The sequence below is a fragment of the Cryptosporidium muris genome, genomic scaffold (assembly GCF_000006515.1).
Source record: "Cryptosporidium muris RN66 scf_1106632373407 genomic scaffold, whole genome shotgun sequence".
In the NCBI taxonomy this organism is placed as follows: domain Eukaryota; phylum Apicomplexa; class Conoidasida; order Eucoccidiorida; family Cryptosporidiidae; genus Cryptosporidium; species Cryptosporidium muris.
The window spans coordinates 529,937-552,329 of record NW_002196572.1 but is presented as its reverse complement, the minus strand read 5'-3'; the positions used below and the strand labels follow the sequence as shown (position 1 = coordinate 552,329).

At 31.7% G+C, this 22,393-nt stretch overlaps 1 protein-coding gene across 1 annotated transcript in view, besides 1 other annotated feature; it reads right to left on the bottom strand.

Moving 5' to 3' along the window:
* Positions 1–75: 75 nt before the first annotated feature.
* The window catches only part of CMU_018010 (polyketide synthase, putative), a gene marked incomplete at both ends in the record, with an annotated part of 41,187 nt that continues 18,869 nt past the window's right edge, over positions 76–22,393 (bottom strand). The window contains one exon of the mRNA XM_002140360.1: positions 76–22,393. This exon is cut by the window's right edge and continues 18,869 nt beyond it. Within this exon, the coding sequence (XP_002140396.1) occupies positions 76–22,393 (22,318 nt within the window).
* Positions 2,626–2,654: a sequence feature (AT_rich).

The window sequence follows — 22,393 nt, the reverse complement described above, 5'->3', positions numbered from 1 at the left end:
CTTCTAAATAATTCAGTATATAAAGAGTTGAATAGATGAAATTTGGATGTTGATCTTTAAAATGAGGAAATATTGTTAAATTATACTGGATATTTGATCAACTAAACTGTCAACATAAGGGTTTCTGAGCATAGAGAAGTGATCTCCATCTGAAAGATGTACTATTCTTATATTTGGAATATTTAATACATTTTGAACATTCACAAATGAGTAAATACCAATTGGGGTAAACACATTGCTAAAAATTGCAGAACGTGATAGAACAAAGTATATTTCATCACTAAGTGAGTCAGTATTAGTTTTAAAGTAATGGATACTTGTACGTATAAGATTCTTTAGACGTTCAAACGTCATCAAAATCTCTTTAAGAGATGTATCTTGTAACTGGGACTTTATCGTTTCATAAATACGGATCTTTGGGTTCTTATCTCCTAATACTTCAGCAAAATTCTTTGGAAGTGCATATTTTATTTGTGTTGAGTTCTCAACCAATTTCATGAAAATTGATAATGCAAGTTCATCTATATTTTCTTTACCTCTTCTAGATTCGAGTATACACATTGGATCAAACAAAAGTAATTTTGACTTTATACCTAAAAGTAGCTCATTATCCAACTTTCTAGAAACTTCTATAGCCATAAAACTAGCTATGGACCACCCACTAATAACTAAAGACATATCTTCTACAGAGGTATTTATGCGATCTTTATCAGCCTCGAATATAGTTGATATTATAGTAATGATTGCATCTATTGGATCATTAATTAGATCATCAGGTGGTGATACCAAAATAAACCTAAGTTTTGTAATTTTACACAGCTGATTTGCAAAGTTTATAAGTTCTGCTACAAGGTATTTCTCACCAATAAATATAAATAATCCTTTTTGGGAGCCTGAATTAATCAAGATCTCGGGTGACATGTCAATAAACCAATGATCAGTATTAATTGAGTTAAAAATTGTTCTCCGCTTTATAAAATCAATTGATTTTGACCAATCATTTTCAAGAAGATATTTAAAACAAGTTGTCAAATAGTCTACATTACAATTTCTAATATTCACCTTGCCCTGTGAATCATTGATAATACCTATAGTACGCCTCATATCAAATAGTGGCATTATTGAATCAGAAGGCTTTTTATGTACAAACATATGCTGCAAAGGAGCTAAGGGATGATTTCTATCTTTGCTAATGCTTATATCTAGTAATTTGGACCACTCTTCAAATGGAATAATATTCAATTCTATATTTAGTCTTTTTAGAGCTTCCTGAATATCTTCCATGCATGCCCAATCACTTGAGTCTAAATTATAGTAACTATTTCCATAAATTAAGGGTTTCTGCATAGAATAGGCACATATCTCACAGCAAAAGTCAACAGCTACTAAATGTATTGCCATATTTGTTTCAGGTAAACACTTCATCATAATGCACCCTTTTACAAAGGCATTAGGTAGGTCACTAATATTAGAAACTCCAGTTTTACTATTTCCACCTATTCTACCTGGACGATATACTGATATATTGAATCCACGTTGACGTGCAATTCGGAGAATTCTTTCAGCAGCCCATTTAGATTGAGAATATCCCAACATTAGTGAACGATGGTGAATACCTGCCTTGTCATTTTCTAGAATGGGGTCATCCTCATAAAATATGCGTCTTCCATTATCCAAGTAGTAACGTCTTGATATACTCAAATCTAATGGGTCCAATCCAGCCAAATATGGAGGGAGAGGGGGCTGCTCAATATGATCATAAAAAATACCCAATGTTGAAATATAGTGAATAGGTAATATACATCTCTCACATGATAATGAAGAGCAATTTCCAGAACATAGAGATGGAGACATTGCAAATTTAATTACTTCCTTTATACTTAATACATTAGCATTCTTAATATAAGAATAAGCTGATGTGAAATTTACAACAGCACCAATATGGACTATTGCATCAACACTGTTGGCAATACTCTGGTACAAGTCTAGATTCATACCAAACATAGGTAGACAAATATCCCCAACAACTATCTTGATATTCTCTTTCAGAATCGTTTGTACCTCCTGAATCCCGTATATACCCATCATATATTTCAATTTTTCATAACCACTTTCTTTGTCAGAACATCTCACTAATGCCCAAATTGTTATGCCAGGATTGAACCTTGATAAGGTTTCAATCATGCATGTTCCCATAAAGCCAGTACCTCCCGTTAAAAATACAGAGTTCATACAAGCATTTATTCCAGAGGGTAATTTTATTCCTCTATTTCCTATCTTTCCATCTTTCATTTTCACAGATATTTCTGGATCAAGGGAGATATCATCTTCAATTTCCTTCCATCTTCTCAGTTTTGAATCATTCACTATTTCAAGATTTAATCCAGACAAAGTTTTGATACATACAGTGTAAATATACGATTTTATATCGTCAAAGGAAGGATTATCAAGCATCAGAGATACGGGTAATTTAACTCCAAGTTTTAAGTGGATAGAATTCCGGAATTCCACAGCCATCAGCGAATCAATACTAGAAAGATCATATTGCTCATCATATATTCCAAGTATTTCATAAGCGCAACTTTTAATTGTTGCATCTATGAAACCATTCATTTCTGTCTGTGGAATATTTTTAAAAATTTCATTAATTATATGTCTATCTTCATTATCTTCATTTAACTTCAGTATTGATTCTTCCTCTATACTACATAGCATCTTGGGAATTTTTCCTTCATAAATTCTGAAGAAATCAGGCCACTTTATATCCATAATAGCTAAAATAGGTGGTAGGGATTTCGAGTAAATTTCAGAATTACAAGTAGCCGAATGGTAATGTGAATTAAATATCCATTCAAGGCACTGAATACAATCTTCATTTTTTAATTTTTTAATACCAGGTGTTCCTCTATCTTTTAAGTCTGTAGCCATTCCTTGCTCATCCCATGGTCCCCATTGAATGCTCAAGTCTAGCAAACTAGAAAATTTCCCTTTCTTTCTATAACTCATCAGTGAATCTAAAGCTGCATTAGCTGCAGCATAATTAGACTGACCAATATTACCAAACAATGATGTTATTGAAGAAAATGTTATATAAAATTTAAGCTTGTAAGGCAAGAGTTGTTCAATAGCATTGTGCAAATTAATAGCACCTATAACCTTTGGTTTGTATACTTTTTCTATACTTTCATAAGTTTGATTTTTGATTAAGCAATCACTCAATACACCGGCTGCATGAATTATGCCCACTATGGAACACTTTTTAGATGAATTATCATGACCTAGAGTCAAATCATGGATCAAGTTTAATACAGAAGTATAATCCGATACATCACATTTAACAACTTCTATATTTCCATTTGTAGAGACTTTATTCCAAATATGCTTAACATTTTTTGAACACTTTCCAGATCTTGACAAAAGTATTATTTTACTTTGCTTTTGATAACCTATTAACCATTCAGCAATTAATAGTCCAAGTGCCCCAGTTCCCCCACTTATAATAATAATTTCATCTGTTACAGCCTCAGGTAATGGGTCACTTTGCAAGTGTTTCTCTTGAGTTACAATGGAAGGTAGTTCCTCAATTGATTTTAACTTAGGAGTGAATATTTGCAAACCATTATCAAATCTAACTGCAATATCTAAATATCCATCATTGGTAAGTGGAGCTAGCTTTGAAATAAGATCCACTAACCAATCTAATGAGAGTGTTGAGATTTCAGATAAACCTAGATCTATATATATAGAGTTTATGCGATATTCAAATCTAGCACTTTTGCAAAATCCCCAAGTACCACCATTTAATGGCAACTTAGCCATAGGATTATCAGTTAAGTCAACTATTTGTGCATTATTTGTAATTATCCAAACTGAGCAATCAGTTTTCACTAAACTGTAAAGCTCAGTTAATATATTTAATATCTCAACTTCGCTTGGACAAAATAAGCTAGTGCAGAAAAGTATATTTGTCCAGGACTTCTCTTTGAGAATACAGTATAATTCTGAAATATTTGAGACATTACAGTAATTGAAGATGTTATACTTACTATTATAAAAGAAGTTATTCCAACCAAGAACTAAAGTAGAGGTTGGATCCAGTACCTTAGATACTAAATTTTCTGTACTAGTTAATTTCATTATCTCCCAGTCAGTATACCAACCCAATTCTCTAAATTTAGATTTAATGTTTATATCACTATTTATTTTCAAAGTTTCCAAATATTTGGTATAATCTATTAAAGGAGATTCAATACTGGATGTATTATACAACTCCATTTCGGCAAATACGTTGTTATCAAGGTCGGATAAATTAACAAAATTCGTTGATACAGAAATACATAGAAATTGTAAACATGCAGATGTATCCAAAATCTCATTGATTATAATTTTTCTAATGTTTATTATCGAATTATTAGTTCCAATTCCAATACTAATTTTTGCAATTAAAAACATCAACTCAATAATACATGGGTGGATGCAATATCCACTAAATGATTTTGATATAGATTGAAATGTATCATTAGATTTAATAAAAAATCTTTGGATTTCTGTTTTTATCAGCTCATAAGTAGTAATTTCGAATTTCATGTACTCTTTAATATTTTCTATTTTATTTAAAGTATCATCTAAATTTGGATACTCACTTTTTCTTATATCAACTAGATTTTTTACAGAGTATAAATTTGTAAGCTTCGTATTTTGGGCAAATTTTAGGGGCATGTCGACTGGTATAATCCTACACGTCAAATATTTTGCTTCATCATTTAATTTCACTTCTACTAAACCACTTTTACTTAATAATGTGTTAATATCTGAACATTTTAATCGTAGTATCTCCAAGTTATGTAAATTTGGTAATTGTATATTTTCTATTTGGATGTCACATCTAGAATATCTTCCATTTTCGGTGTAATTTTGAGTTTTGGAATGGCCTAAATATCTTAGACCTCTATTTAAAAATTCTATATAAACCCCAAAAGGAGCTAATTTTAACAAATCTGCAACATTACTTGGTATGAAGTAGGGAGAATCAGATTGGAAATTTATAAATGGATGCCATGTACTAATTGACCAAGGGAATTTCCTAGTAGATGTAAATATGCAGTTTTTCACATTAACTGATGAGACTTCTCGGTTATCTTTTTTTTCTAATTGAAGTTTGAGATTTCTAAGTATTTTCTTGTAGTGATTTACATTGTCAAAGTCTTTTTCTGTACTTTGTATTACATTATACCATGTTAAGTGGACTCTCTCGCTACTCTTTATAGATTGAATTCCCATTTTTGTCAAAGTTGGCTGTGGTCCAATTTCGATTAAAGTATTGGCACCTAATTTTGTCACAGCTGAGTTCAGTGCTTTATAAAATAAAACAGGTTTTGTTATATGTGAAGACCAGTATTTAGGATCCTTAAGCAATTCATGCTCTATCAAATCTCCAGACACTGTTGAAACAAATTTAATGCTACTACTGGCATCTTCACTAAACTTAATATTCTCTTTAATAAACTCTTCTAATTCTGATGCCATACCTGACATTAAAGGTGAATGGAATGCATGGGAAACATTCAAATACTTGCCTTGTTTACCTAGCTTACTTAAAATTGTATTGACAGAATTTGAACTTCCGGATACGATGATACTCCTAGGTCCATTGATGGCAGCAACTGCAATAGATTTCTCTCCACACTCAAGAATTACAGAATTAACTTCTTCTTCAGTCTTTCTTAGTGCCAACATAACACCATTTCTTGGAAGTTCAAACATTAATCTTGATCTCTTAGTTACTAGTATTGCTGCATATTCCAAAGAGATAGCACCAACTACTACTGCTGCTACATATTCTCCCAACGAATGTCCAATAACAATATCAGGCTTTATACCTTTACTTAATAATAGTTGAGTTATTGAGTATTCTAATGCAAAGATTGCCGGTTGTGCATATAACGTATTGTTAATATAATTTGCATCTAGGTCAAAATCGTCAGATCCTGTTTTAGTTTTTGGTGTAGAATCATCTGGGTACATGATAGTTAGCAATGACTCTGGTAAATAAAAGTCCATATACTTTGCACACTCACATAAGGCATCTTTATATACCTGTTCAGTTTTGTATAGATGTAGCCCCATGTCTAGATATTGACTTCCTTGACCTGTATACATGAATAGAACACACTTCTTTACCTTAGCTTCTCCTTTCTTCTCTTTATTATCACTTAGCTCCACATGTCTTACGGGAGTATCCATACAGTATTTACCCAAAATAATGTGTGCATTTGTTCCTCCAAAACCAAAAGAGGAAATCCCCCCGAAGTTGATACCCTTATAAGTGTTTTCGGTGGGTATAGTCGCATTGAAGTTTGATGAGTCGGTAAGAGGATTAAGCTTATTAAAATGTAGATTCTTAGGGATACAAGAGTTTTTGATTATTAAGATAGCTTTTAATAGTCCTGCTATACCAGATGCTCCTTCCAAATGTCCAATATTAGTTTTAACAGCAGTCAAATATAGAGGATTAGCATTCCTATGCCCAAATACATTCTTTAAGGCTCCAAATTCAATAGGATCACCTAGAGAGGTACCTGTACCATGTGTTTCAACAAAGTCTATTGCATTAGAATTTATTTTTGCATCTCTGAGTGCCATAAAAATCACTTGTTGCTGTGAAGGTCCATTAGGAGCAGTAAGTGATGCACTACGTCCATCTTGGTTAATTCCAGACCCTTTAATTAGACAGTGAATTTTCGGATATATCATATTATCCAATGTATTAATTGGAATATCTAACATAGCTTCTTTGTTTGCAGAAGTAGATTTAAGTCTACATAGTACAACTGCACCTAGGCCTTCACCCCTTACATATCCATTGGCATCTTTATCGAATGCTCTGCACTTTCCATCGACAGATAACATTCTTGATTTTGAAAATACAATATAAGCTTGTGGTGCTATTAGTAAATTTACTCCAATTACTAAAGCATAATTACATCTGAAATTTCTAAGGTTGTGTATTGCAGTATCCATTGCAACCAAAGAAGAAGAGCAGGCAGTATCTATAGTCATTGAAGGTCCACACAAGCCTAATGTATATGATATTCTGTTAGAAATTAGAGACATTGCAATACTCGTCCCAGTATATGGCGAAACTAAATCTGCTTCTTCCACATTCTTTCCCTGGATTATAGCCCAGTCACTATTACCACATCCAACAAAAACTCCTACTAAACTCCCATTTATATTCTGTTTCTCCAATTTTGCATCATAGAGAGCCTCATAACCAAGCATTAATGCCAATCTTTGTTGTGGATCCACACTTGATGATTCAGAAGGTGACATTCCAAAGAACTGAGCATCAAACCAATCAATATTGTTTATAAATGAGCCATGTTTAACATAATACGTTGGCCCCGAATCCAAAATATTTTCATTGTAATATTTCTTATGGTTCCATCTTGTCTGTGGAATTTCCGATACACAATCTTCTCCCTTTATTAATGAACTCCAAAATAGTTCTAAAGATTCATTACATCTAGGTAACTTGCAAGATATTCCTATAATAGCTAAATCGCCTGGATTTAGTGTACTTTCCAAAGTGGGAATAATCAAGCTAATATCGCCCTTGGAAGTTGTTTGATTGTTTATTTCGGAAAAAATATATTTACTGATACTCCCTAGTGTTGGATAATCAAATAGTAGTGTATATGGCAAGATTATACCAATTTTCTTTGTTAAAACATTCCTAAATTCAATAGCAGACAGTGAGTCAATACCCAGATCATATAAAGGTTTATCTGCATATGATTCAAAATTAATTGTATCGCTTCCAACTGCCACTACATCTTTAATAATTTCCATAATAATCATCTCTATATGCCTTTTCCGTTCTTTTTCATCTAGTTTCTTAAGGGAATCTAGAATTTTAGAATTCTTATCTTCACTTTTCTTATTAATCGAATCTACTGAGACATTACTCAACATCATATTCTGTATAGGTAAATTTTTAACGAGTCTACTCCAGTCTACACGAATGAACGAAAGATTTGGAGGTAGTAATTTTATATTTGTCGCTAATATATATGATAAAAGCCTAATTGCCATGCAATTTTCAACTCCTGAAATTCCTGAAGAGTTGAATTTTTTTATTAAGCTAGTAGCCATTCCCTGCTCTATCCAGGGACCCCATTGAATACTTATTCCAGATAACCCAATAGCTTTCCTATATTTTATAAATGAATCCATAAATGAATTTGCAGCTGAATAGTTAGCTTGACTATAGTTCCCAATTAGAGCTGAAATCGAAGAATATGCTATAAATATCTTCAGTTGTATTCCTAGGAGTGCACAAACTTTGTGAATATTCCATATTCCATCAACCTTTGGTTTATACACAGTATCAAATTTTTTAGGTGTTTGATCCTTAATTAAGGAATCTGATAAAATACCAGCTGCGTGAATGATACCTACTATTTTGGGAAGAGTTGTATCATTAACTATATTTCCTAGTGCTTCAAAAACTGACTTCATATCCGAAATATCGCAATTTAATATTCGTACATTAGGTGATATATATTTATCTTGTGCACTTCTAGATAATAGTACAATATGAGTTATACCTTCCATAGAAAGCCACTTTGCAGTGAGTTTACCCAGAGCCCCTAATCCACCAGTAATAATTAAAGTTCCATGTGATTGATAGTCTAATAATTCAATTGTTGGTATAGTCACTACAATTTTCCCAATATGGTTTGCCTTCTGCACAAATCTAAATGCATTAACAACTCCTTTATTCTTATGGTATATGTCAGATTTCATCTTAATTTCACTCATTGACTCATCATCATTAATCGGGAACACAGTCATAGGTATTACAGATTCTTCACCTTGTTCTATTCTAACTTTAATTGTATTAAGAATAGAACCAAACCATTTTGGATCGTTGATAATCATGTTATCTAAGGCGACAATATCATATTTAATATCTGGTCTTATAGCACTCATTTCTTGTGAAGATTTTATACTGATCTTGCCAAGTTCAATAAAGTGTCCCGATATCTTCAGCATTTCTAAGCTGGACTCTATATAATTCCCTGCTAGACAATTAAGCACAATATCCAATTTCTCAGATTTAAGCATGGATTTCATTTGAGCTTCAAATTGTATTGGATCCCTACTTGTTGCAATATGAATTACTCCTAAGTGTCTGAGATAATCTTCTTTCTTCTTGTTACCAACAGTAGCATAAATAATGGCTCCCTTAGAATTGCAGTAATTAACAGCAGCTAGTCCAACGCCTCCTGAAGCTGCATGTATTAACACTCTATCTCCTCTACTTATATTTGTGAGTCTTCTTAAACAATAATCAACTGTTGCATATATTGTAGGCATTGTAGAGGATTCATTAAAATTGCAAGTGCTAGGCATTTTGCAGCATGTATCAGCCAGGGTTACAACATAACTTTTGAGGCATCCAGGGATCATTGCATAAACATTATCACCAGGTTTGACATTTTTTACTTTACTTCCTACCGCAACAACCTTACCTGTGCAATCTGAACATGGTGGCCCTGGATCTCCTGGATACAGTCCCATAACATTTAGGATATCGCGAAAGTTTAACCCCACAGCAAAAATTCGGATTAAAACATCATTTTCCATAAGATATCTTTCAGCTGAAGTCAGTTCAAAATTAGGATCTTTATCAGTTAAGATATTTGTAAAGCTAATGATTTGTGTGGATGTATTAGACAGGATATTAAACTGAGGTTGTACTTTTAAATTTGAAATAGATCCTCTATCATTAAGTATTACCTCCAAAGGTCCGTAAGCCTTGATAGAGCTACTAGTGAGTCTTGGTACATAGAGCTTCTCTTGTCTATAAATAAATTCTGTCTCTAAATCTAAACTTTTATTTTTAGTTATAACTTCGATTATTTTAACAATATTTGATACTTTTATATCCTCTGACTGTATCTCAATATCCAAAAGTAAAAGTTTTGCAATTTGAGCAAATTCAATACGAGCTGAGCGAACTAAGCCCCATAAATCAGAACTATATGGGTTGCAATACTCTGAATTTAATGATATAGCTTCATTTGTAATGACCCAAATACATATATCATTTTTCCAATTATCTTTAGTGTAACTCTTCACAAAAAATTGAAGTAAAGAAAGTAGAGTAGAAGCATCAAATATAGATGATTTTGATGCACTATTTAGTGGCAGAAATATTATATTAAACTTTTTATTTTCTGATAAAATGTGTTCAAAACCAATGTTATTAGAAAATGTATCATTATGTATAACCACAGTATTTTCTATGTCAACCTTAATGTTTCTGTTAGTATAAAAAATAGATTTAAAGTTTATTGAATCTACTATAATTGGGATGGGGATTTCCACCCATTCTAATTCCCAGCACAAATCATTTAGTAGTTTGGAATGTGGATTTCTTCTTCCTATTGATAAGTTGCTAGTATTTTTAAAGGATTTTATTTTTTTGAAACGAATTTCTCTCATCTTGTATGCTATTATTCCATCATCTGTATATATGTCAATATTTGCAATGATATCTCCATTTTTAACAGAGTTAATCGAAGAGTGAACCCAATAACTACTACACATCTTGGAAATCATTGAAGTATATACTGATATGCTATTTATTGAAAATGGCACAAGAATAGATTTTAAAGAATCATCAATGGGCTGATTTAGTAGGTATATAGATGGTGTTTGCAATGCACCATCTATTAAAGCTGGATGAATTATAAAATTTTTTTCAAATAAAGGCAAAGTATTTGCAGAATTTGGGTGACTTATATCTTTAAACTGACTATCTGAATATATACAAATTTTACTTAGATATTCATTTATTTTATCTAAGTTCCATGCACTTCTAATAGTTTGAAATCTAGTTCCATAAGATAGTCCAAGTTGATCAAGACTAGTATACAAAGAACTTATATTAACTTCTTCAGTTATCCTTTTACGTAACTCATTTAGAGTAATAGAATTTATATTTTCACTTTTAGATAAATCCTCAAAACTACCAGAAACATGTAGAATATCTTGATCTTCAATATAATCAAAGTCTTCATTTACTTTCAAATATTTATCTTCAGTTATTTTTGATATTATAGAAAATTTATTGCCTTCTAAATCCATATGGCATATCAAGTTCATATATGAACTTTTATCTAAAAATAAAGGTTGTTCAAATGTAATATTATTTAATTTTATCACAAAATTTTCTTTAGATATCATCTCATTATCAACTTGACAAATATATACATGTCTTGTAGCAGCACATGCCATTTCTAAGTATCCAGCTGCAGGCCAAACAATGCTATTAGCTATACAGTGATCCTTAAATAAATCAATAATATCCTCAGATATATTCAATATAAAATTTGCACTTTTAAATGTACTATTATTAATAGGGCGATGTAGGGTTATTCTTAAATTTAATTCGTGATTTATATTAATCTCAGTTTCACATTGTAATTTACTTAAATTTTTTTGATCAATTAGTGGGTGTTTAATATCAGTCCATGGATATCTATTACTATTCCAAATATGTTTTGCTGATGAAAGATGTGCCCTATTTCTGGTTTTATCACTATTTCTACTTTCAATTACTACATGTGTATTTGTTCCTCCAAAGCCAAAAGAGGATAAACCTGCATAAAGTGAGCCATTACTATTTATCTGAGAGTGGTTTTCACCTAATTTAGGAAAAATAATTGGGAAACCTTTTGTATCGATGAGAGGATTCAAATCTTTTAAATGTACAATTGGAGCTGCTATTCCAAAATTTAGCACAAGTATCACTTTTAACAGACCAGCCAAACCAGCAGCTCCTTCTAAATGACCAATATTAGTTTTCACAGCACCAATGAAGAGAGGATTAATTCTCTTTTCATTTGAATTATTATATTGTTTTGAAATTCCAGTGTTAAATACGGATATTAATGCACCAATTTCAATAGGATCACCCAATTTAGTGCCAGTTCCGTGAGTTTCAATATATGATATATTATTTGGAGATACATTAGCTTCACGTAAAGCTTGTAATATCACACTTTGCTGGGAGATTCCATTAGGCGCAGTTATAGTCGCACTTTTCCCATCCTGATTTGTAGACGTTGCTCTGATAATACCTAGTATACTGTAATTTTTTGTTTCAGCATTAACAAGGCTTGTTGTAAATATTGCAACAGATCCTTCTCCTCTACCATATCCATCTGCTAATTTGTCAAATGTTTTGCAGGTTCCATCAATTGAAAGCATTTTTGCAGCACAGCATGCTATAAATGATTGGGGTGAAAGTAATAAATTGACGCCTCCAATTATACAATATTCACATATACCAGCTCTTAACTTTTCAGAAGCAACATCAAGGGCTACAATTGAAGAAGAACAAGCTGAATCTATCGTAAAGGATGGCCCACGAAGTCCTAAGGTGTATGAGATACGATTAGATAGAATTGAGGGAGATATTCCTACACCTGAGTAAGGGCTTGGTGGAGTTGATAGAGTACTATTTAGTACCATCCAATCATTTGATGAGCAACCTATAAATACTCCTGTTGAACTATTATAAAGCTGTTCTTTTGAAATACCAGAGTTGCAAATAGCTTCATAGGATATCTCGAGCATTAAGCGTTGCTGTGGGTCCATGTAAGGGACTTCGCTATTAGGAATCTTAAAAAATTGATTGTCAAATAGTTCAATTCCATCAATAAAACCAGCATTTTTTGTGTAAATTTTGTAATCACCACTTTCCTTATCAAAAATCATCTCGTTATCCCATCTATTATATGGAATGGCTGTAATGCAGTCTTTACCAAAAACAAGTGTATTCCAAAACTTTTCAGGTGTATCAATTGATCCTGGGAGTCTACATGCTGTACCAATTATAGCTACTGGGGAGTTACAAATTGGAACAATAGTTTCTAATTCTTCACCTAAAATAATAGTATTGTCTGATGATACAAGCATTGATTCATAGTATATATATTCTACTAAGTCATTTATTGTGGGGTAGTCGAAAAGAATAGTTTGAGATATTGTGATTCCAAGTTTATCGCATATACTATTCCTTATTTCAATAGATGCAATGGAATCAAGTCCCATTCCATGCAGTGGTTCGTTAAGTTCAATGTTCCCTTCTAATTGAAGCGCATTCATGCATAGTTCATTTATACAATTTCTGATAAATTCTTTTCTTGTATCCAAGGGAATAGATAAAAGTATTGAGTCTTTCCTCACACCTGACTTCACAATTAATGACATGTCTGAGATGGAATTAAAAATTGCATGGTTAGAATTTTGGAAAGACAGGAATATTTCCCAATTTACTGGTTGAACTGCAATGACTGGACTTGAATAACAAGATGGGGATAATAAATATTCTATAAGGTCAAGTGCCATTTGATTTGTTACAAGTCCAAGACCACTATTTTCCAAATCTCTTTGTAGTTTTTTGTTAGCAGTAACCATTCCCTGCTCACTCCAAGGACCCCACTGTATACTATATCCGGGCAAACCTAATAGCCTCCTAAAGCGTATAATTCCATCCATACAAGAATTTGCTGCAGAATAAGCAATTTGGCCGACATTCCCAAGTAGAGCAGCAATTGAAGAAAAACATATCATATATTTACAATTCATTGATAACGATGCATTATGTAGATTTATAAGACCATATACTTTAGGATCATTTATTTTTCTAAACAAATTTTCCGTTATATTTATAGTAGTTGCATCTTCCACTACTCCAGCAGCATGCATTATGCCTATCTTTTTGTATTTTACTTTCAATTTTCCAAGAAGTTTCTGAACATCAGATGCAGAGGACACGTCACACTTTTCAATAATTAATTTCTCCCGTGTTTCATAATCCAACTTGCTCCATATATCTGACTTCTCTTTAGAAATTTCAGGATTTCTGCTAAGCAATATCACATCTTCCGCATATTTTCTGACAAGCCATTCCGCTAATATTAAACCAATTCCACCCATACCACCAGATATCACATGACATACTTCAGATTCAACTGGATTATCTTCAGAATTATCCAATTTAAGCTTATAATCCGTTAATCTAGGAACAAATAATTCTTCATTTCTTATGGCTATTTCTATTTCTTCAACTGGACAATGAGAATGAATAGAATTTAAGCATTTAAAGATTAATATAGTTCTGTTAATAGAATGAACATCGGTTACTAACTGTTCATGTAGTGATAGATCACAGTCAACAACACGTTGGTTAACTTTTGAGTCGATTTCATGTCTTAAAGATCTAGAGAATCCCCATATCCAAGATGAGTAGGGATCTATTATTTTGTCAATTTCATCAACTAAACAACTTTGCGAGGTTACAAAGTAAAGGTTTAAATTTGTTCTATTAAGTGTTCTCCACTTAATGAATTTATGCATAAAATGTATGCAATTAATCTCCATGTGTTCATTATTTGCAAATAATTCAGTTGACAAACTATATTCGGAATTTTTTATGTTTAAGTCATATATGCAATCAATAATGATAGTATCAAAACCCCACTCTAAGATATCCAGATTTTGTGATAAATAGAAGTGACTATAATTTGCCATAGTAATAAAGCAATTATTCTCGGAAAGTCTTAAAGATAATAATTGACAGTTACTTCCAATATATAAAACCTTTGATAAATATTTGGGCTCTATAACTTCTTTCATTACTAAAGGCTGCCATACATAATTCCATAAGTAGTTGAAGTGGTCAGTTTTTATAGTTGGAAAGTTATATAGAACTAGATTTACTTCAAATATGAGGACAATTCTTGTATCCTTAACATTGAAGTCGTCTGATACTTTGATAATAATCACAGCATTACTATCCACAGTTAGTTTGCATTCTAGATGTATAGAATATCTTGAACTACAATAAAGTAGTTCTAGTTCTTCTGAGCTAGAAATTTCAATAACTGAAATTGAGTCAATAGAAAGAGAGCTTTTTCTTATATTTTTCAAATATAGCTCGCTTGCAGAGAAATATGCAAGCAGGAATATGTGGGGATGAATTTTAAAGGAAGTTTCAAATCCATATTCTAAAATAGGTATTTTAAAAACTATATACATCGAATCTTCACATATTTCACCATAAAGTATTGAGTCAGCTAGAGAATTTGGTAAACTCATATTCAAAAACAAATTATTTAGTTGCGTATTACAAGGACGGTATTTAGGTATGATAGTTTCAGTAGAGTCCACATTATTTATATTTCTTATGCTACACATAGATAACCAATCTAATGTGTAAATATTCGTACACAGTTCATTCTGTGTAATATTGAGTAATATTTCTTCACTATTCTGACAAGATAAATTTTCTGACACCTTCACAATACATTCCATTGATTGAATAGTAAACATTTGTTTACTTCCTTCCTTCGATATAAAACTATATAGTATGGCATTAAATAATATACAGATAGTTGTTACTACACTTACTGCTACTGTAGGTACTCTGGAGTTTCCTTTATATCTTTCAAATAAAAATTTCGATTTCGTTAAATCCAGAATATTCACTTGTTTTGTGTTGGTAAATGGATTCTGAATATCAAATAGTCGGAATACCGGTAATATCTGAGATTTATTAGGAGATTTGGAAATAATAGATGAATTTATTAACTCTAGTATCCTTTTTAAAAACAAGTCATATGATTCACCGTTACTAAGAAAAGCATATGGTATCTTTTCTTTGATATCATATACAACTTCATAGTTCGGTTTCATTGGATAAAGGAAGATAATAGTACTATTTTGGTAGTAGTCATCAATGATATCTGCCAACTTATTACTTCTATTCCCAGTTGTAATAGCTATGAAAGTTGAGTTTTCTAGGTATAATTCCTTATTACATAAGTTGCCCTGAGCTATTTCATCTATTGCTTGATAAATCGTCATAGTCCCAAATATGACCTGTACCACATATTCTCCCACATTATGACCAACAATTAAATCTGGGCTTATTTTCTTAAAATTCCACATATTATATATTGAATATTCCACTGAAAATATTAGTAAACGCAATTTAATATCTAAGCTAAAAAAGTTACTACTTTGCTTGGTACCATTTATTCTGGAAGTATTTAATGTATCAAAATCTTCGTAAGGAATAGAATAATACAAAAATTCTGATAGAGAAAGTCCAATTTGCTTATGAATATAACTGAAACACTTATCAATTGACTCTTTAAAATATATCTCCTTTTTATATAGATCAAGAAGCAATTTTACATATTGGTTCCAGAAAATCTCATCTTCCAAATCAGTAGATATGCTGGCAGCAATAAATACTATCTTGATTAGCTTGGAGATAGATTGGGAAATATTTGGAACTTCTATAATTGCATGTGCATTCGTTCCTCCAAATCCAAAAGAAGATACGCCACCAATATATGCTCCAAAAGATGAACACCATAATTTGGTTGGTTTAGAAGGAAATATTGCATTCATATATTCAGTATTAATGTTAGGATTTAACTTTTTTAAGTGGAGATTTGGTGGTGAAATACCGTATTGAAGTGATAGAAGTAATTTCATCAAACCTGCAATCCCTGCAGTAGCTTCTAGATGTCCAATATTACTTTTTAACGCACCTAATACAATTTCTCTACTATGAACACGTCCAAAAATATGTTTAAGTGCATCAAATTCAATAGGATCTCCCAATGGTGTCCCTGTACCATGTGTTTCAATCATCGTAATTTCTTCTGCAGATATCCCAGCAGAAGCTAGTGCATTTTGAATAACTTCAATTTGTGATCTACTGCTTGGAGCAGTAATTGAAACAGTACGTCCATCCTGGTTAACTGATGTTCCTCTTATTATTCCTAGAATTTTATTGCCACTTTTTACTGCATCATCAGTACTTTTCACAATAATGACAACAATTCCCTCACCTCGTCCAAATCCATCTGCACTAGCATCAAAGCTTTTGCAGATACCATCAGGACTTAGCATATTTGCTTTACTAAATACTGAGAATAAATTAGGTGATGTTAGAACTTGTGTGCCACCTACAATAGCAATTTTACACTTATCTTCATTTATTCTTGAGCATGCTATATCAAGAGCAACAAGAGATGAAGAACATGCAGTATCAATTGTTATTGATGGCCCCTTAAGATCAAATGTATAAGATAATCTGTTGGAGACAATTGATGCGGCAGTTCCAGTGCCTGTATATGATGATAGTATCTTATTATTAATTTGTAATAATGACCAATCAATATTACAAAATCCTATAAAGACTCCAGTTAAGGTATTTTGAATAGATTCCTTTGTATAACCTGCATCTTCAAGTGCTTCTAGTGTAGTGTGTAAAAGCTTTCTTTGTTGAGGGTCGATGGTTGAAGCTTCAAGGTTGGAGATTCCGAATTTTGAATTATCAAAACTTTCAATATTCAATATTGTAGAAGCTCTTTTTGTCGTACTATAAAATTTACTATCATCACAATTCCACCTGGAAAAAGGAATAATATTGACACCACATCTACCATATAAAAGTGACTTCCAGAATGATATAGAATCATCTACACCACATGGTAGAGTACAACTAGTACCAACAATTGAGCAGGCAACATGCAGACTTGAGATCTCTATGCTTTTTGTTATAGTCCTTTCATAATATGTCTGACTATTATTAGCTATACTGTCACTTAAATAGTCAGTTAATTTATCCAGAGTAGGATAGTCAAAGAGAGCTGAAATTGGTATATGAAAACCTAAAGTTTTTGAAAGAGAATTCCTTATTGAAACCATAGCCAGTGAGTCCAAGCCTAATTCACGAATAGGAGTATCCATTGGAATAGGTTGTTTTATGCTTATCTTTATATTTTCCGCTACAAGTTTTAAAAGCAACTCTTTTATTTCTAGTCTTAGGTTGTCACTATTATTGTTATATTGGCTTAGATCTAAGTTATTTAATGGTTTAGTTACTTTGTATGACCTCTTTTTTCTAATGAATTCATTTGAAGAAATTAGTAGACGTTTGAGTAGATTATCTATATCTAAGTCACTTTGATTAGCAGCTACTATTACAGGTAAGCCAATATCCCTGTTATGCATAATTAGGTGATTTACACTCTTATCATCATAATGTTCTGGAAGTAGTAAAATAACTTTTCTTGTATCTTTTAAAGTAAAAATTAATATATTGTATAAGATTTCCAGTAATTTCCTATCACAGTACTCTAAGTTGAGTACAATTGTATTAACTGCACAATACTCAGCCTTTAACTTAAGTAATTTAATAAGATTTTGATGTAAGTCTAATTTTCCCAATAAATTGTTCAATTCAGAACAAATGACTTCATATATATTAGAGTCAAAATATTTAATAGAATCTCCAATATAAAGTATCTTATCACATTTACCAATAGCATTATTTTTAAAGACAACTTTTCCAATATGTTGAGCTTTTTGTAAATATCTAAATCCATCAGATATTCCATTTTCATCATGCATATTAAATAATGAGATTGGTACAGGATAAATAGTTCCATCTTCAATATCTTCTGCAATTTTATTACATAAGTTATTGAACCAATTTGGATTCTCCTCAACTACTTTATCGAAAGCAATAGTATGATAATATATATCATCACGAATTTTACATAAATCTTCTTCTATTAATATTTCACGCTTTCCAAGTTCAATAAATTTACCACCAGATTTAAGTAATTTTATTGATAAGCTTATAAAGTCTCCAATCAAACAATTTAAAATGACATCAAAACCAGAACAATTTAATTCATCCAAGAATCTTTGTGAATCATTATAAAATTCCATGTAATTTCTTGAACTTGTAATATATTTTATACCTATTGATCTCAAATATGTAACTTTCTTCTTGTTACCTACTGTTGCAATGACAGTTGCACCAATAGAATTACAATATTGAATTGCTGCTAACCCAACTCCTCCGGAAGCAGCATGAATTAATACACAATCTCCTTTTTTAACATTTGCAATATCATCAAGTGCTAGCTTTACAGTACCAAAAATTGTAGGTAAAGAAGCAGCTTCTTCAAAACTTAAAGATTGTGGTTTTCTAGTAAGGAGGATAGCAGGAGTAGTGTGGTATGTTCTTAAACATCCATTTGATAACCCAAATACATCATCACCTACTTTTAGATTATGTACTTGTGAACCAACTGAAATAACTGTTCCAGAAAAGTCACTGCCTGGATAACCAATATCTCCAGGGTATAGACCCATCACATTTAATAAGTCTCTAAAATTTAAACCAACTGCATGTACTATTACCTCAACTTCATAATCATTAGGTGTGGAATTTACTTCACTTTTAGAAAATGAAATTTGATCAATTCTACCTTTAGAAATATCTAAAATATAATTTTCAGGTATTAAACTTATTCTATCGAATTTGTCTGTTTTAAATTCCATTAGGATCACTGGTTTCCAAAATGGTCTAACCTCAAATATATTATCTATATTTATTATTGGTCTTAAGGACTTAGTGAACAAAGCGAATTTTAAATTAAAGTTCCAACTTTGTTCAATTATTAGCCATTCATCATCCTCGCTAGCTGTGCTTAAGTCTCCAATACTAATGAAGCTTACTTGTGCATTATGATAACCTCTAATTCGTAGAAAAGACTCAATCTCAGCAGAAATTCCAGTCTCTATATTCCTTGACTTCCTTAACTTTATCTTTCTAATTGTTGTAGACCTCTGCTTATCAATTTCTTCATCCTGTAAAAATTTGTTTGACTCAAAGCTATCAATCAATTGCAAAAAGTATCCCATATTTAAGAGAATTTGGTCAGAATAATACACTTCTAATTGATTTATTAGCTGGAATTCACTATTGCACTTACTTATATAAATTTCAGACTCCAACAATTGTTTGTTTGTGATTAGCCACGTTGAGCAAATATACTTTTGACCAGTTTGAATTGGTCTCATGGCTAATATCAGTGCATATTCGCCAGTATCTTCAGGAATAGACTTGTAGTGTTGAAAATTTTCGAAATTTGTTGTCATACTCAGACAATTAAAAATACTTTTTGCAAAAGTAAACAAGAAGGTAAAAAACTCATCTATTTTATACTGCGAAAATTCATAGCATATTGCATGCGACGCCTTAAAATACTGGCCATATGTTTCTTCTATGTATAAATTTGGGAACTTGTATTTATTTATTAGATGATGAGTCATTTTATTCCAGTTAAAGGGTTTTCGTTTAAAATGAGTATAACTATTTAAATGAAGATATGATAAAAGGTCTATGTCTATATTTTTTACTCCTATTACTGCATGAGCATTTGTTCCACCGAAGCCAAATGATGACACACCTCCATAAATAATATTATTCTCTTTTTCTATTGAGACGTGCTCTTTTGGGAAGTTTATCATTTTGTCAACAGGTATATATGGATTCAATTTTCGGATATGAATATTACCGAGTACCTTACACTTGTGTAAAGAGATAATAAGTTTCAGCATTCCTACAATTCCAGAAGCCCCAAAAAGGTGTGATATATTGGCTTTTACAGAACTAACTATTAATGATAACTTTCTTGAAGTATTCTTACAATATACATTATATATGGCATCTGCTTCAACTGAATCACCAATACTTGTACCTGTACCATGAGCTTCAATACATGCAATATTTGAAGGTGAAATATTTCTAAAGCTTGCTAATGCTTGTTTAATACACTCCTGCTGAGATATACTAGATGGAGAAACTAGAGATGCACTAGATCCATTCTGATTTATAGATATTCCACTAACATATGCTATTATTTTAGCTTTAGATTTCACTGCTTCTCTTTTCGGAACTATAATTACTGCTGCAGCTCCTTCACCCCTTCCAAAACCATTTGCCGATGCATCAAAAGATTTACATTTACCATCAGGTGATAGCATCATTGACTTAGAGAAAACTACATATGTGGATTTATTTAAAATCAACTGTACACCTCCAACTATTCCACCAATACAGCGTTTATTTCTAATACTCTGTATAGCAATATCAACAGCAACTAGTGATGAAGAACAAGCAGTATCTATAGTTAAGGATGGACCCTTTAAACCAAAAGTATATGATATTCTGTTTGCAATTATTGATGGTGATGCACCAGTTCCTGTATATGCATTTATATTATCAAAATTAGTTAGTCTTTCAGCCCAATCATTTGAACAACATCCAATAAAAACTCCAAAAGAAGTATTTTTAATAGTTAATTGATCATTATAACCTGCCATATAAAGGGCATCATAGCAGACTTCTAGAGTTATTCTTTGTTGAGGATCCATTTCAAAAGCTTCAGATTCTCCTATGCCAAATAGCTCATTATCAAACATATGTACATCATGCATAAATGCTCCTGTACGACAATAACTCTTCCCAGTCATGCTCTCATCAGGATTATATGTGTCACACCATTCAAATCGTTCCCAGGGAGTATCTGATACGAAGTCATAGTTTTCAATCAAATAGTGCCAAAATAAACCAAGTCCTTTCGCTTTTCCAGGAAAATATCCAGACATACCTATGATACACATCTCAGATGACTCATCAATTTTTGGAACGGAAATGCTGTTAACAGTACTTTTTGGAATCCATGAACCTTCAAAGAATTTTAAAACTTCAACTTTGAAATCTTCTGCATATTCAGAATATCCAAATTCTTGATCGTTTGTTTCTTTGCAGCTTATGCTTTCCTCATACAAGTATTCAACAATGGAATTTATTGTTGGGTAGTCAAAAATAATCATAGGAGATAAATTAAAGTTCAACTTGCTTGACAAAGAATTTTTCAGTTCTATAGCTGAAATTGAGTCGAGACCAATATCAAAAAGTTTTGCATCCAAAGAAATACTTTGTTTGCTTGGAATGAGTGACTCTACACTTCGAGTTATCAAATCAATCAGCCACTCTTTCCTTTTGTTTATTGGAATTCTCGTTAAATTTAATGTTTTTTTTCTCTCCTTATCTTCTATATTTCCAATCAAGTCCTCAAAAAAAGGATCAGTTAATACATAATTATTTTGTTTCACTAATTTTTTAATTGTAGGTTCATCTGTTTGAATCATTGCATAAATTCCATTTATTCTCTTAAATAGAAATTTCAGTAGTAGTTGATATACTTGAGAAATGCCAGATTCGGGTTTTATTGTATCAAGTATAGGTTCTTTCATATTTCTAAAATATTCGTTTTCATTTACTTTAATAAGGGTTGCAGGCAGAGATAATATATTATTTCGAAGGAATATAAGTTCCTCCCATCCCAAATTCTTGATCGAATAGGTACAATGTCCACTAAATCCAAAGAAGTCTGATACTGGTGAAACAAGTAAAAAGAAGTTTTTACATTCA